The 13,819-nt window shown below is 43.9% G+C and overlaps 2 protein-coding genes across 6 annotated transcripts; both read left to right on the top strand.

The window, feature by feature from the left end:
- The first annotated feature begins 4,026 nt into the window (after positions 1–4,026).
- nupr1b (nuclear protein 1b) lies at positions 4,027–5,466 on the top strand. 2 transcript variants are annotated; one of them, XR_004342297.1, is made up of 3 exons: positions 4,027–4,213; positions 4,289–4,478; positions 5,194–5,466. XR_004342297.1 is itself a non-coding variant. In XM_032586526.1 (3 exons), the coding sequence occupies exons 1-2, from the start codon at positions 4,117–4,119 to the stop codon at positions 4,414–4,416; spliced, it is 225 nt and encodes a 74-aa protein (XP_032442417.1). In that variant the 5' UTR covers positions 4,027–4,116; the 3' UTR covers positions 4,417–4,424; positions 5,194–5,466. The 2 variants fall into 2 exon arrangements, 1 of the variants encoding a protein (XP_032442417.1); XM_032586526.1 differs by having other exon boundaries at positions 4,289–4,424.
- Positions 5,467–5,814: 348 nt separating this feature from the next.
- Positions 5,815–12,928, top strand: sgf29 (SAGA complex associated factor 29). 4 transcript variants are annotated; one of them, XM_032586507.1, is made up of 10 exons: positions 5,815–5,944; positions 6,544–6,657; positions 6,739–6,814; positions 7,201–7,273; positions 7,350–7,414; positions 7,501–7,630; positions 8,310–8,456; positions 8,561–8,596; positions 11,811–11,973; positions 12,472–12,928. In XM_032586507.1, the coding sequence occupies exons 2-10, from the start codon at positions 6,592–6,594 to the stop codon at positions 12,586–12,588; spliced, it is 873 nt and encodes a 290-aa protein (XP_032442398.1). In that variant the 5' UTR covers positions 5,815–5,944; positions 6,544–6,591; the 3' UTR covers positions 12,589–12,928. The 4 variants fall into 4 exon arrangements, with proteins under 4 accessions (XP_032442398.1, XP_032442395.1, XP_032442396.1 ...); XM_032586504.1 differs by having other exon boundaries at positions 11,808–11,973; XM_032586505.1 differs by having other exon boundaries at positions 5,822–5,944; positions 6,539–6,657; positions 11,808–11,973.
- The last annotated feature ends 891 nt before the right edge of the window (positions 12,929–13,819 follow it).

Below are 13,819 nucleotides of genomic sequence, written 5' to 3'. Positions count from 1 at the left end.
GATTAGGACTACAAATACGCATCACTGTAGTTCTAACTATAGTGGAACACTCAGTTGAAACAGATCAGGACTGAACTGGCCTTTAGAACTACCTGCTGCTATGGGCTGTATATAACTGATTTAACTCAGTAACTGTTACACATGGGATTAGTTTGGAACTTTAAAATGAAGCATACTGAAAATTTCAAAATAAAAGCCTTGAATATTTTTACATCATGTAATTGCTCTGTTGAGCACTATATAACTGATTTAACCCAATGACTGTTATACATGGGATTAGTTTGGACCTTTGAAATGAAGCTTAACTAAAAATTTCAAAATAAAAGCCTTGAATATTTTTACATCATGTAATTGCTCTTTTTGGCTTTATATGACTTTTTCATCCAAAGCACTGTTACACATGGTATTAGTTTGGCCCTTTGAAATGAAGCATACTGAAAATTTCAAAATAAAAGCCTTGAATATTTTTACATCATGTAATTGCTCTGTTGAGCACTATATAACTGATTTAACCCAATGACTGTTATACATGGGATTAGTTTGGACCTTTGAAATGAAGCTTAACTAAAAATTTCAAAATAAAAGCCTTGAATATTTTTACATCATGTAATTGCTCTTTTTGGCTTTATTTGACTTTTTCAGCCAAAGCACTGTTACACATGGATTTAGTTTGGCACTTTGAAATGAAGTTTTACAAAAATTTCAAAATAAAAGCCTTGACAAAAATTTTAAATCATACTGAATGGTGCACGTCCACCTTACTTAAAGTTCTTGTGATTCTCCACATGCTATTGATTACATTGCAGCGTTCTTTAGCATTGATGCTAATTTCTAGCATGACAACGCCGGGCCCAAACCGACGGGCATGGTTTGGCAGGCCCCGGTTAAATTTCTTCAGAAATTTTCTAGTTTTTCCTTTAGCTCTTTAGCATTTTGCTAACTATAAAAACGTTCGGCTAAACGTTCTTCTAAGTTAATTTTTCCAAATAAATTGTAAAGAGTTCATTTTCTAACCTGTTTTGTAAACTTACAGTTTAATAAAGTTCTAAATCTGTGTTGAAATTTTGGTGAGAAAAAGTTAAGAATTCTTTAAACAGTTTGACTTTTCTTCTTCTTGATCTTTATTAGCGTGTGGCAAGAAACGTTAGTATACATTACCGCCACCTGTTGGAGGCTTGGGTTTAGACCGTAAAACATGTTTTGTTCTGTTCCAAATTTTCTGTTGAGAGAAGGGAATTAGTCTGTAGATTACAAGACAATAAATTGCAGTTAGATATACTAGATATTTTGGACAAAATTTCTACATCTGAATATCTTTGTTCTTTACTGAAATACCTTAACATTAACAAAGAACCAGAGTTTTAAACAAAAACATGCAAAAACTCACATTATGAATAGTTTTGAGAAGATCCTCATATTCTCACCTGGTGGGAATCAACGTGCTTTAATTTAGCATTAGCTTCTGCTACATACTGTTAATATTGCACGTTAGCTTCTGCTAAATTTAATTGTACCATAGTGGTTTAACATTCTCTTCTGGTAATTACTGTGTTGTATGGTACTTTAGCATTAGCTTCTGCTAAAAGCTGTGTCGGTGTAGCGCTTTAGCATCAGTGTTCAGTGCTTCGGGGTTAGCGCAGCTAGCTTTGTAGCTAGCGGCCTCCTCCACTGTCAGCCGGTGAAGGTTTTCCAGAGCCGCATCGTTTAGCTTCAGCTTCATGGTTCTTCGCTGCTTTGTGAGAAAATGATGTGAAAAAACTTATTTGATTCCTCACAGTCTAAACGTCCAGCTTCAGGTCCAACAGAACCAGAACCTCAGGAGAACCTTCTGGTAACGTTTCCTCAGCAGAAACCCAGAGTTCTAGATAAGCTGCTCGTTCTACTGGTTCTGTTGGTGGTTCTGCTGCTGACCCAGTTTTCACTCCAACTCTCACCTAAACACGATGTGGAGCAGCGTGGCGGCGGCAGAACCGGGCCCTGCAGGCAGATCTGAGCCAACATGTAAAAATCCCTGACATGTTTGAGCTCCTTCATCACCGCCGGCTGAGGAAGAGGAGGAAGAGGAGGAAGAGGAGGAGGACACAGGAGCTAAAAATGGTTTTCTGCCCGGATCAACGGTTTGTCATAAAGGATGAAGATTATCAGCGTTTGTCTCCTCGTCATCAGAAATAGCTGCTGCGTCTCTACAGGGAATTATGTAAGACTGTTTAATTATATATAGAAATATTACTGCCCAGAACCAGAACCTGGGTCGGGTTCTGGAGGAAAGAAATACTGGGATGAACCAGGTCCCGTCTGGACCTCCATATCCATCAGAACCATCACTCAGAACCGGGCCACAGGTTCTGGACTTTACCCGACCCAGTTACGGTTCTGACCGGTCTCCCAGATTTTCCAGATCTTCCTCCAGAATGTTTCGGCTCAGAGTGATGACGGTTCTGACCCGGCAGAACTTCCAGAACCTAATGGGTTTAACCAGCGCTCCATCCTCAGAGACACGCCCACTCTGGTTCTGGAGGTTCTGATGCTCCCGGGTCACTCTGAGAGTGAAGTCCCAGGAAATGGAGGGAATCACCATGGCAACGAGAAGAATAGTCCATCTCTGAGTTCCTGTTGTGTTTTGGACCTCAGAAGCCACCGTCCTTCTGCTCCCCCCCCTGCAGCAGTCTGTGCCCCTGTGGCAGCGACCGGCCCTCTGACTGAAGCACACAGAGCTCACTGCTGCTGCCCCCTGCTGGCGGCCGCGGAGCACTGCAGGCGCTTCCCTCAGCAAAAACACAAAACGCTTCCACTAAGCCGGACAGACAACAACCTGGTGGTGGAAGCATCATGCTGAGGGACGATTCATGAAGGCTCCAGCATGGAGGCACTTTGCTTCAGTTTATTTCCTCAGCAGCTCCAGTTGTTCTGGTTCTGGTTCTGGTTCAGCCTTTTTGCAATTGGTTGGTTTTTTTAAAGCAGATTTTTCTCTGGGCTCTGATTGGCCGGCTGCGGTGGCCTGATCAGCTGAACATCCGGCTGATGGAAGTTCTGTTGACTTTAACCTCCTGACCTGCTGCAGACCAGATAAACAGGTTAATGTTTGAGCCTCTGCAGCAGGAAAACAAGTGTCTCACTCAGGAGCCAAGCCTTCCTGCTCCCCCTGACGCCCCGAACCGACGCCCCGCTCCCCCCGACGCCCCGTTCCTCCTTGACGCCCCGAACCGACGCCCCACTTCTCCCGACGCTCCGCTCTGATGAAACTAACTCTGATGCTGCTGCAGAAACTAAATCTCACCATCGGCAGCTTCTTCAGGTGAAGCTCAAGCAGCAGCTGTGAAGGTGGTCAAGGTCAAGAGTTCAGGAGATCAAGAGGTCAAGAGGTCAGGGCCGTGAGAAACTGCAGCTGCTGCTGGTTAGACACCAGTTTAAAGAAACCAGTTCCATCTTCACAAACTGCTGGTCAAAAACATTAAAATGTTTCTGAATCCAATAAATGTATTGAAAAAAGATTTATTTCTTTATCTGTTACTGTGGATAATAAAACTATAATTCTTAAATTTACCTGAGAAAATAAATTCATAAATGAACAAGAAGGCAAAAGTGGAGGGTCAACCTTAAGATTCAGAGCTGTAACAATAATTTATAAAGATAAAAGTTTCTATTTCTAAGTGCAGCAAAAGCTAGATTATCATTTTGGTAGAAATTTGGTAAAAAACAAAAATTAAAAACTTGACTTTAAACTGAATTTATTGCTGGAATAGAACAAACTGAAGTTTCCTCAGCTGTTTCTCTTCATGATTTATTTCTGGATTTTACTTCGATGCGACTTGCTGATAATTTGTTGGTTTATTTATAAGAGACAAAGTCAGTCAGGAGAGACTTTAGGCTTGTTTTTCACTTTAGGAGTTAAATTCGCTTTTTCTTTACATGTTTGTGTGCAAACGTGCTGGACGTGCAGTTTCTGATGCAACAGCTGTTTGTTTGGGCTGAGAGGAGGAGGAGGAGGAGGAAGAGGAGGAGGAACCGGGAGGAACTTATAAAAACTCACCCGGAGGAAGCAGAAAAACAAAGCCGCAGCAAAACCAGAACCGAACCAGAACCGGTCCAGAACAGCTGGAAGCTCCCGAGGCGACCATGAGCCACGTCGACGTGAAGAACCTGAAGCTGTCCAAGTTCGAGGAGGAATATTACGATGAGTATGATCGCTACAACCTGACGGACAAATACGCAGGTGAGGACGCGGCTCTGCGGCTCTGCTGCTCTGCGCTTCACACGGATAAAAACTAACGGGTTCTGTTCTGCGCAGAGGGTTCGGCCCGCAAAGGCAGAACCAAGAAAGAGGCCAGCGACAACACGAACCGCCAGAATCCTGCAGGACACGAGAGGAAGATCGTGGAAAAACTGCAGAACAGCGAGAAGAAGGCCAAGGAGTGAACCCTGAGGTACCAGCAGCAACATTTAGACGGATTTCAGATCAACGCAGCGCGACACACAAAGTGATTCTATATTATATCATTATTCATGACGGTTAGAAGTTTAAAAAGCTGAAAGATTCAAAACTTTAATTTGACGCTTTTATGCTGGAGGTGATGTTTTATTCTGTCATTTTGATGCGTCTTTGTGCAGCAGGTTGGTTTTTAAAAGTTGGGTATAAATAAACTCTGAACTTTGAACTCTGCGGAAATGGGCGCGTCTGTTGTGAAATTTGACCACTGCGCTTCGGTCAGAAATCTGCCAATTTAACTTTAACCTTTGACCTCCACTGACAAAGTTTTGCTCTCAAACGAGAATATTTGTATCACTGCTTACACAAAAATCTGCCGATTTGGAAATCCTGTTTTATTTTGGGAAACGGAATGTTTATTTAGTCATTTTATTGGTTAATTATGTCTTTGAAGCAACCGGGACTTTAACTGAACAAATTATCTATGAGATCTGGAAGAGTCCAGTCCATCTTTCCCTTCCTGCCACAGACACATTAACCCTTTAAGACCTAAAACTCTTCATGTTCTGGTTTCTCACTGCACAACTTATTGACCTAAAATATTTAAAAATCTTTGTGTGACAAAATATTTCTAAAATCCAAAAGATTTTAGGCTTTGGTCCAATCAGAAGTGCACCACTAAGAAGGGTGTGTGTGTGTGTGTGTGTGTGTGTGTGTGTGTGTGTGTGTGTGTGTGTGTGTGTGTGTGTGTGTGTGTGTGAACCCAGGGCTGGTCGGACGGATCTTCCCGGTAACTGACCACGGCCTCCTTGGCGACGGATCGAGATGTTTGGATGGCAGGAGTTTGTTGGCGCTCCGCCTGGTTGGAGCCGTCAGCTCGCTGACCCCTGCAGCTGCTGAGGCTGACCTTTCGATCGGCGTGCTGCAGAGTCCGGACCGGCACCGCGGTCTGACTGGGATGACTGGGTGGCAGCTTGGAGACGCTTTTAATGCTTGTTATTATGAGACAAAGTTTTCTCATTAAAGGATTTTAAACAGATCATAGTTTCTGTTTCTGGTTTGCTTTGTTTGTGTCAATTATTAGTTATATTTTGTGTAAAGTGACTTGAGGAAATCTCTAGTCAGGCAAAGGGAGCTTTGGAACTACATGAATAAATAAATAAATATATTCCTGAAACTTAATATAACCAGAGGCTTCATCTCTGTCAAACTAATTTGATGTTTTGCATGATAAACGTTCAATATGCACCTGAATGTGTATAGAATTAAAAATGACAATACTGCTTTTATGATCTGACGTAGATGAATCATTCCTATTTAATTTGAATCAGTAATCGTTGTATGCACACAGGGAACAGCGCTGACATGAAGTTTCATGAATTGAAAACATTTACCAACTCTGACCTGACGCAGGAGTGGTGGCGCTGTTTGCGGTTTGAACCCAACACCCCAAAAGAAGAAATAGATGCTAATCCGAGGTTAGCTCTTGGCTCGTAAACACATAAACAAACCTGCTTGGTGAGTGTTTTAGAAGCTTCCTAATAAATAATCTGAAAATATATCAATGTTACTAATGTTTTAGATTATCATATTTATGTAGAATCTGCGCAGTTGGGATTATTATATGATTAAACACGAACAGTTGCTGCTAATTGCATAACGGCTCGTTAAGTTTTAAACATTTCGGATTTTTATTCGGCCTCTAAATTTTACTTTAGGCCAAAGACTAGAATATTATATCAATGTTTGACCTTATCTTGGTTTTAAAGATGGTTTAAAATATTGTTTTATTCTGGAAAGAACAGAAACATTGTTAATAATAACTAGAGAGGTCAGTTAGAGTATAAATAATGTAATGTTAATCAAATGTGCTGCAGACCCGCTAATCCAGGCGGTGTTTTCCCCAAAAAGACGACAAACTTCTGTCCCTCTATTCTGAGGTCAATGCATTTAAACGAAAACTAAAACAGGAAAAGTTTAAGTTTTCATGTAATAAACGAAGAGAGAAAATCCGGCCTGCTGAGCAGCAAGCAGCTGAGAGACGAGTGGTTCAGAAAAACTCATCTGCTGCTTGTTTCTGTCACAAAACAACCAAAGTTTTTCTATCCGGAGGTCAGGGCGGAGCTGCAGCGGGCCTCCTCTCTGTCTGACCCAGCAGGAGCAACATGTCAGCGGATACGAAGATCGCTGAGCTGCTCACTGAGCTCCACCAGCTCATCAAACAGACTCAGGTGAGTTCGGCCGGAGCTGCCTGCTCACCTGGCAGGAGCCTGGAGGAGCCGGGCGAATGAAGCTCCTGTTTCCTGTTTCAGGAGGAGAGGTCACGCAGCGAACACAATCTGCTGAACATCCAGAAGACCCACGAGAGGATGCAGACGGAGAACAAGAGTCAGTCAGGCTGCCGCCGCCATGTTGACTCAGGCTTCATGTGGGAGCAAGATGGAGGCCAGCAGTCCACCGTTAACCGGAGCTGATGTCCTTCCACTCCCACGTTTCAGGCTGCAACGCTGTCCAAGAAAGTTTTTCCTTGGACCTCTGACCCTTCCCTCTGAGGGGTCAGAGGTCACTGCTGGCCAGCTGAAGCTGTTCCTCGAGGACCTTCAGGGTCTCAGGATCTTCTGCTCTCATTTTGCTCATCCTGACTTCACTCTGCCTCCAGCCTTCTCTCCACTTCTCTTGGGAAGCGTTGCGGCCTGAAAAGAGGAGCCTGACTGGCTGTGATTGGTTTCCATGGGAACATCAGGTGTTGCTAACTCGTCCTCTGTCTCCTGCAGCGTCTCCATACTACCGCACCAAGCTGAGGGGCCTGTACACCACAGCGAAGGCCGATGCAGAGGCTGAGTGCAGGTGAAACATTTCCTGTAGTTTGGTGAATCTGGTGAATCTCCTGCTGATGCAGCTGTTCTCTGTCTCCCTGCTGCAGCATCCTGCGCCACGCTCTGGATAAGATCGCTGAGATCAAGTCTCTGCTGGAGGAGCGGCGGATCGGTAGGTCCTCTTCCTCTTCCAGTGAGGATCGGTTCTCCTGGTGCCAGATCTCATCCTCAGCAGCGCTGTGTGTTTTTGCTCCTCAGCTGCTAAGATGGCTGGAGTTTACAGCGACAGCGACCCCCCCAGGAAGACCATGAGGCGCGGCGTCCTGATGACGCTGCTGCAGCAGTCGGCCATGACGCTCCCGCTGTGGATTGGCAAACCTGGAGAGAGGTACCGCCTGGTATATCTGGATCCAGAACTTTCCCTGCTGCAGCTTCCCCTGACCTTATTCTGGACTTCTGGGACTGATGCTTAATGACATTAGCATGAGCTAACACCATGAGCTAGAGCTAATGCCATTAGCTAGAGTTAATGCCATTAGCTAGAGCTAATGGCATTAGCTAGAGCTAGCACCATGAGCTATAGATAGCAATATTAGCCAGAGCTAGCACCAAATTGCAACAAAGTGAAATCTCATCAATGTTTTAGTGACAGTGCTGCAGCCTTCAGTCTTTGTAACAATCAGTTCTGATTTGTCAGAGAAAATGTTTGAAGCTTCTCAATTCCAGTCCTCAGGCCTCCCTGCCCTGCATGTTTTATTTGTTTCCCTTCTGCCACTCACCTGGATTGAATATGTGGGAGATTAACAGGCTTCTGCAGCATTGATGGTCATGCAGTCATTTGCAATCAGCTGTTCTGGAATAGAGGCACATCTAAAACATGCAGAGCAGGGAGGCCTGAGGACTGGAATTGAGAAGCACTGGGTTAGCTTGTGATGAAAACACAAGCGAACTGCAGCCTCCAGTGTTTCTACCATCTTGTTTTACGTCAGAGTCAAATGTTTCTCAGATAAAGTTGATTGTTTCAACTAACTGTGGCTGATTTGACCTCTGACCTCCTGCCTCCACAGCCCTCCTCCTCTGTGCGGCGCGATCCCGGCCAGCAGTGACTACGTGGCCAAGCAGGGCGACAAGGTGGCGGCGCGGGTGAAGGCCGTGGATGGAGACGAGCAGTGGATCCTGGCCGAGGTGGTCAGCTACAACCACTCCACCAACAAGTGAGCTTCCGTCCGGTCCGGTCCGGCTCAGTCCGGGCCGGTTTATCTAGACACCATGTTGGTCTGCAAGCAGCTCAGCTTCTCCTGCTCTGCTCTCTCTGCAGGTATGAAGTGGACGACATCGATGAAGAAGGAAAAGAGTGAGTTGGTTTTTGGTTCTGGTCCGGGTTCCAACCTGACCAGAACCGCCAGAATCTTTGGAAGCTGACAGGAACTGCTGCAAGATGGAATCATCCAATCAGAGAGCAGATATCTGCAGTTGCTCCAGTTTTCAGGGAAATTAACGTCAGGTCATCAGATCCCATCATTTTCACGCTAATGTTTCGTTGAGTTTATAACAAATTGAACGTCGGGTTTAAGTGATGCTGATTCCCACCTGCAGGTGGCAGTGTTTCTGCTCCTCTGCCTGGCTTGATGTTCAGAGGCCTCATGTATAAAACAGCGCGCAGTTTTCACACTAAAACTTGGCCTACGGAAAAATGTAGAAAAGTGCGGCACACAAACCCCGGATGTCTAAAGGCGTGCGCACCGTTCCTTTATAGATCCTGGTTTAGGGGAAACAGAGCAGCTGCTGCTCCGCCTGTCGCCTCCATAAAAACATCTTAATATTAATTAGTATAAATACCAGGAAGTCTGCCGCCACGTGAAGCAGTAACCATGGCAACGACCTTGTTTGTAGCAGACTAGGTATTTATGATCATTATTATTGTATATTTTATTTAAAAGGTGCTTTCAGGACACATAAGGTCAGCTCATAAAAATAAAAATAATAAATTTAAAAACCTCCAAATGAATCCTAAAATCTCAGAGCAGCAGAGCGTTCAGCCGGGATTTAAACGTTTCTTCTGAATCCAGGAATCATGAGCAGAAGTTACAATTACAGAGTCCAGATGATTTCTGTCCATAAGGCGCATTCACAAAGCGGGCGGCTCCACTGGAGGACGGCTGCAGCTGGACCGGTACCGGTACCGGTACCTGCTTTAAGTTCTGCTCAGAGCTCCAGGATGATCAGTCTGGATGAATCTAAACGCTCAGAAACCAGCAGATCAATCTGATCTCTGATCAATGGCTCCATGTTCTCCATCAGAGCCAAAGCTCCTCAGGTAGCGGCTCACCTTGATGCAGCTACTGATATACCTGGGATTGTCTCCACACCTGATCACCTTCAATAATCAAACTGTTTGATCAGCCCTGGTTTCTCTCTAGTGAGAATAAATAGATGCATTCAGACGATGAGTTTCATCTTTATGAGACACAAACTGAGCAACATGATTATTTACATTGAGGTTTTCACATCCTCTATTTCTATTTTCTTTATTCTGTGTGTGTGTGTGTGTGTGTGTGTGTGTGTGTGTGTGTTAGGTTATGTCTGAGGCACAGGCGTAAATCCTGGCAGTTTCAGGGGGGTCCGGACCCCCCCAATCTTGGAAAAGTCTAGAATTTCCCCCCCCCCAAAAAAATCATTGAAGAAAAGTTTGCATTTAAATAATATCAATATGAAAAGGCAAAAGAAACAAAAAGCGAAATAAATCTGCCATTTATCTCAGAAAAAAATAAGATTAAATTTTCAGGTCCCCCCTCCATTATTTAGAACAATGGTTCAGTCCAAAGTGTAGGAGCAGCAACAGCAGCTGAACGGTACCGGCTAGCAGAGCCGTTGGAGTGAGGAGCTAGCTGTTAGCTGCTAGCTGTTAGCTGTGGCTCTGCAGCACAAACACCCCCCCCCCCCCAGTAAGTAAATACTTACAGCAAAAGACATGTAAACCTTTTATTTACTTTCACTGCTCAGTGAAAAACACATTAACAATAAAAATCAAACTGCAGTTTATTTTATTACTTTCACTGAATCATCATAAGCTGCTTCACTGCTTTCATAGACCTAAGCTTTTCTATTAAACGTAGCAAACATCTCATTCATATCTAACTCTTTAAGTTTTAGTGGATTAGAGTTTGAAACTGGAGGCAAGTGGACCAGCTCAGAGTGGGAACAGATAGAAAAAACTAAAGTTCTGCTTTTATTTCTCACTGTCTTCAACATAGAGTCTTTAAAACCACAAAATAAATTTGGAATATTGTTCAATAAAAACCCTGGTGCTTTAAATGTTACGTTTAAATTATGATATTCCCCAGATATTCATTTCTATCTAATTATTTGTTCTTTGTCATCCAGGATATGGCAAAACTAAAAAAGGCTTAATTTAAATAGCCCATAACTTGTATGAGGAGCCATTTCTTTTTTTTTTTTCTTTTTTTTTGTAACCCCTCCAGGGGGTCTTTTTGTGGGCTCTAGTGTCCCTTTTTATGAAGTAGGCTGACAGGAAACAGGGAAGGAGAGGGGGGAAGACATGCGGTAAATGTCGCCGGGTCCGGGAGTCGAACCCGCGACCGCCGCGTCGAGGACTTGAGGCCTCCAAATGTGGGTCGCGCTAACCGCTACGCCACCACGGCACGCCCGAGGAGCCATTTCAATAAATCAATATTTATGAGGATTTTTATTAAGAGCAGTTACTCATTAAAGCTTTTTTATTTAGAGCCTTAAATGTTTGTAAAGGTGAAGCAGAGATTAGATCAGACTGAACAAAACTCGTATCTAAGCAACATTTAAATGTTAGATTTATTTCTCTACAGGCTGTTTAATAAAACATGTTTAATGTGCTTTACTAGTCATTTTTGGTCCTGCAGCTTGAATGTGATTTAAAAACTTTCTAAACCATATTTTATGTTACATTTCACTGGAACTTAAGAAATGATCCTGTTTATGGTTCCCCCAATAATGAGATGGATTTACTGCCTTGGTCTGAGGATAAATGAGGTTCAGTTTCATCGTTTAAACAATAAAATATTAAAATCATAAATCATCAGGTTTGATGCTTCTTGGTCTAAATAACTGAATGTCGTCAGGTTTCAGTGTGTTTAGGTGAGTTTTGACTCTTTGTAGTTTCTTATTGTCCACAGATAAAGTTTGTGTTTCTGCAGCACATTTTCACGCCAGAGAAAATTTACCAAACATTTACCAAACTTTGACAAAAAGTTCATTTTTATACATGCCGACTTGTGCGTAAAATATGGCGCCGCACATTTCTCGTGCGTACGCCGCTTTAACGCGGCCGCAGGTCTGTAGTGAGCAGCATGAAGTCACGTTTCCCATCATGCATCAGTGCGGCATTGGGAGTTATTTAGCACGTGTTGCAGTAATGAACTGGACCACTGAAGGAAATCTACAGTCTGCTCCTTTTTCTTGTCTGTAGATTTTAGAATCGGTTTAAATGTGAAATTCCTGTCAAACGTTTCTGAGCCGCTCGCCTCTCTGCCAGAGGCGAGCGGCTCCCTGACGCCTGCTGTGGTTCCCAGCAGGAGGCACACGCTGAGCCGCCGGAGGATCATCCCTCTGCCTCAGTGGAAGGCCAACCCGGAGACCGACCCGGAGGCGCTGTTCAGCAAGGACCAGCTGGTTCTGGCCCTCTACCCGCAGACCACCTGCTTCTACCGAGCCCTGATCCACACGCCGCCGCACAGGGTGAGCCTCCAGCACCGCACGCCCAGGAAACCAGTCACACCAGTTTAATGGCTGTTAAAGGCCAGCATCACCCAAATGTTTTTGATCTTGTTATAAAGTTAGAACATCAGAATGATTCCTTCATGTTTGAGGAATCCTTTAATCTCCACGGCAAAGAGCAGGAGCTTCTTAAAGAGACAGACCCCCAATTTCAATACGTTCAATTAGGAAGTCAAATTTCTTTAAAGTCTATTAGATGTGTGTAAATACACATATATAAAAATATAGTATGTTTATACCAACTGAAGGTAACATAGTTACCACATCATACTCCAAAATGGCACCAGGTGCCTCAAAACGCAGCGCTGGCCCTTTAAATTACCTCCAGGTGGAAGCAGCTCCAGGTGTGAAACATTTTTCTGCAGCAGATTATGTAAACTCAGAGCCGCTGAGCTCAGGTGTGACGGCTCAGCGGGGCGATGCGGAGGCCGGCTGACGTCAGCGTGTGTCTGTGTGCAGCCGCAGGACGACTACTCGGTTCTGTTCGAGGACACGTCGTACGCCGACGGATACTCCCCGCCGCTCAACGTGGCGCAGCGCTACGTGGTGGCCTGTAAGGAGAACAAGAAGAAGTGAGGCTGCAGGCGACCGAACAAACTCAACGTTTCCATGGAGCATCACCTGCTGGCCAGTGCAGGAACTGCAGGGCGGAGAGTCGCTTTTATTTACATGTAAATTGTTGCACAAAGTGTCCTGATGAAACTCTGTTCTCATGTCTGCATTGAAGCTTTCTGATGTTTTCATATTAATCATTTTAAATAAATAACTTCATCAGGTTTCTGACATGGAGGTCGTCTCTACAGAAGCTGCTTCTTATGTTTCTAATTTGTTTTTATCTTAATATTTTCTATGATTAACTTTTGTACATAATACCAACAGGAAAAGATTCTGAATAAACTAATTATTTTAGTGATTCCGTTCAGAGACTCGTGTTTGAGCGTCGACTTTTTCTCAACATCAGAACAAAACTAATTATTGACAGAAATGCCGGGAAAGCCATCGGACCGGCAGGCGGGAAGCCACAGAAGCTCTGGTTCTTCACACACAGCTGTGTCCAATGGTATTCAGAGGAAATTGAGTGGAAGGAAAAAGTGCAAAACAGCAGGGACAAGAGGATTTTCAATAAAAATCCATTTCATTGGGTTTGGATCAGAACTGAAAACAGACCTTCAGATCCAACACGAGCTCCAGCTGTCACACCGCAGAACCAGAGACATCAGAACCGTCTCACCTGGGCCAGGAGAACCGGAACCTTAAGGTCTCAGAGTCTGGAGGAAGAGTGGACCAGAACCATTGGCTTCGTCCAGGACGGAGATGATTCCTCACTAATTTCTCCATCCAGACACAATAAACATCCAGATTCACATTTTAAGATTCAAATCTTTCCAAGAACGTTCAGCAATTAAAAAAGAGTGGCAGTTATTACAATTCAAAACCTTTCTGTTTCCGCGCTGCAGCTTGTCGGTGTAATCTGATGGTAGCTTCAGGCTACCTGGGATTCCTGAACACCTCGGCACACCGCGCTGCATCAATACAGGAATTCATTTTAACAAACTCTGAGCCCAGGTATGGTGCTGTACAAGGCCAGGCTCACAGTTCAATGCCGAAACCTTTTTCATTTGCCTATAAAATATCTGAATTATCTGAGGAAGTAAAGCTGGATTTAGAAATATTTCTCTCTGCGTCTAATGAATCTAAATATTAGGCAAGTTTCATATTTTAAGCCGAGTCACTAAAATACATTAACTTTTCGACAATATTTTAGTTTATATAGATAAGCTAATATAGTTAGTTCCCGAAAGCAGCG

The sequence above is a fragment of the Xiphophorus hellerii genome, chromosome 16 (genome assembly GCF_003331165.1).
Source record: "Xiphophorus hellerii strain 12219 chromosome 16, Xiphophorus_hellerii-4.1, whole genome shotgun sequence".
Classification (NCBI taxonomy): Eukaryota; Metazoa; Chordata; class Actinopteri; order Cyprinodontiformes; family Poeciliidae; genus Xiphophorus; species Xiphophorus hellerii.
This window is presented reverse-complemented; position numbering and strand designations above follow the sequence as displayed.

Excerpts from the sequence above, each read along its gene's own strand:
- nupr1b (XM_032586526.1), top strand. The coding sequence starts at position 4,117 with ATGAGCCACGTCGACGTGAAGAACCTGAAGCTGTCCAAGTTCGAGGAG. Across the intron at positions 4,214-4,288 it reads CCTGACGGACAAATACGCAG|AGGGTTCGGCCCGCAAAGGC; the intron begins GTGAGGACGCGG and ends TGTTCTGCGCAG.
- sgf29 (XM_032586504.1), top strand. The coding sequence starts at position 6,592 with ATGTCAGCGGATACGAAGATCGCTGAGCTGCTCACTGAGCTCCACCAG. Across the intron at positions 6,815-7,200 it reads GATGCAGACGGAGAACAAGA|CGTCTCCATACTACCGCACC; the intron begins GTCAGTCAGGCT and ends TGTCTCCTGCAG. Across the intron at positions 7,631-8,309 it reads ATTGGCAAACCTGGAGAGAG|CCCTCCTCCTCTGTGCGGCG; the intron begins GTACCGCCTGGT and ends CTGCCTCCACAG.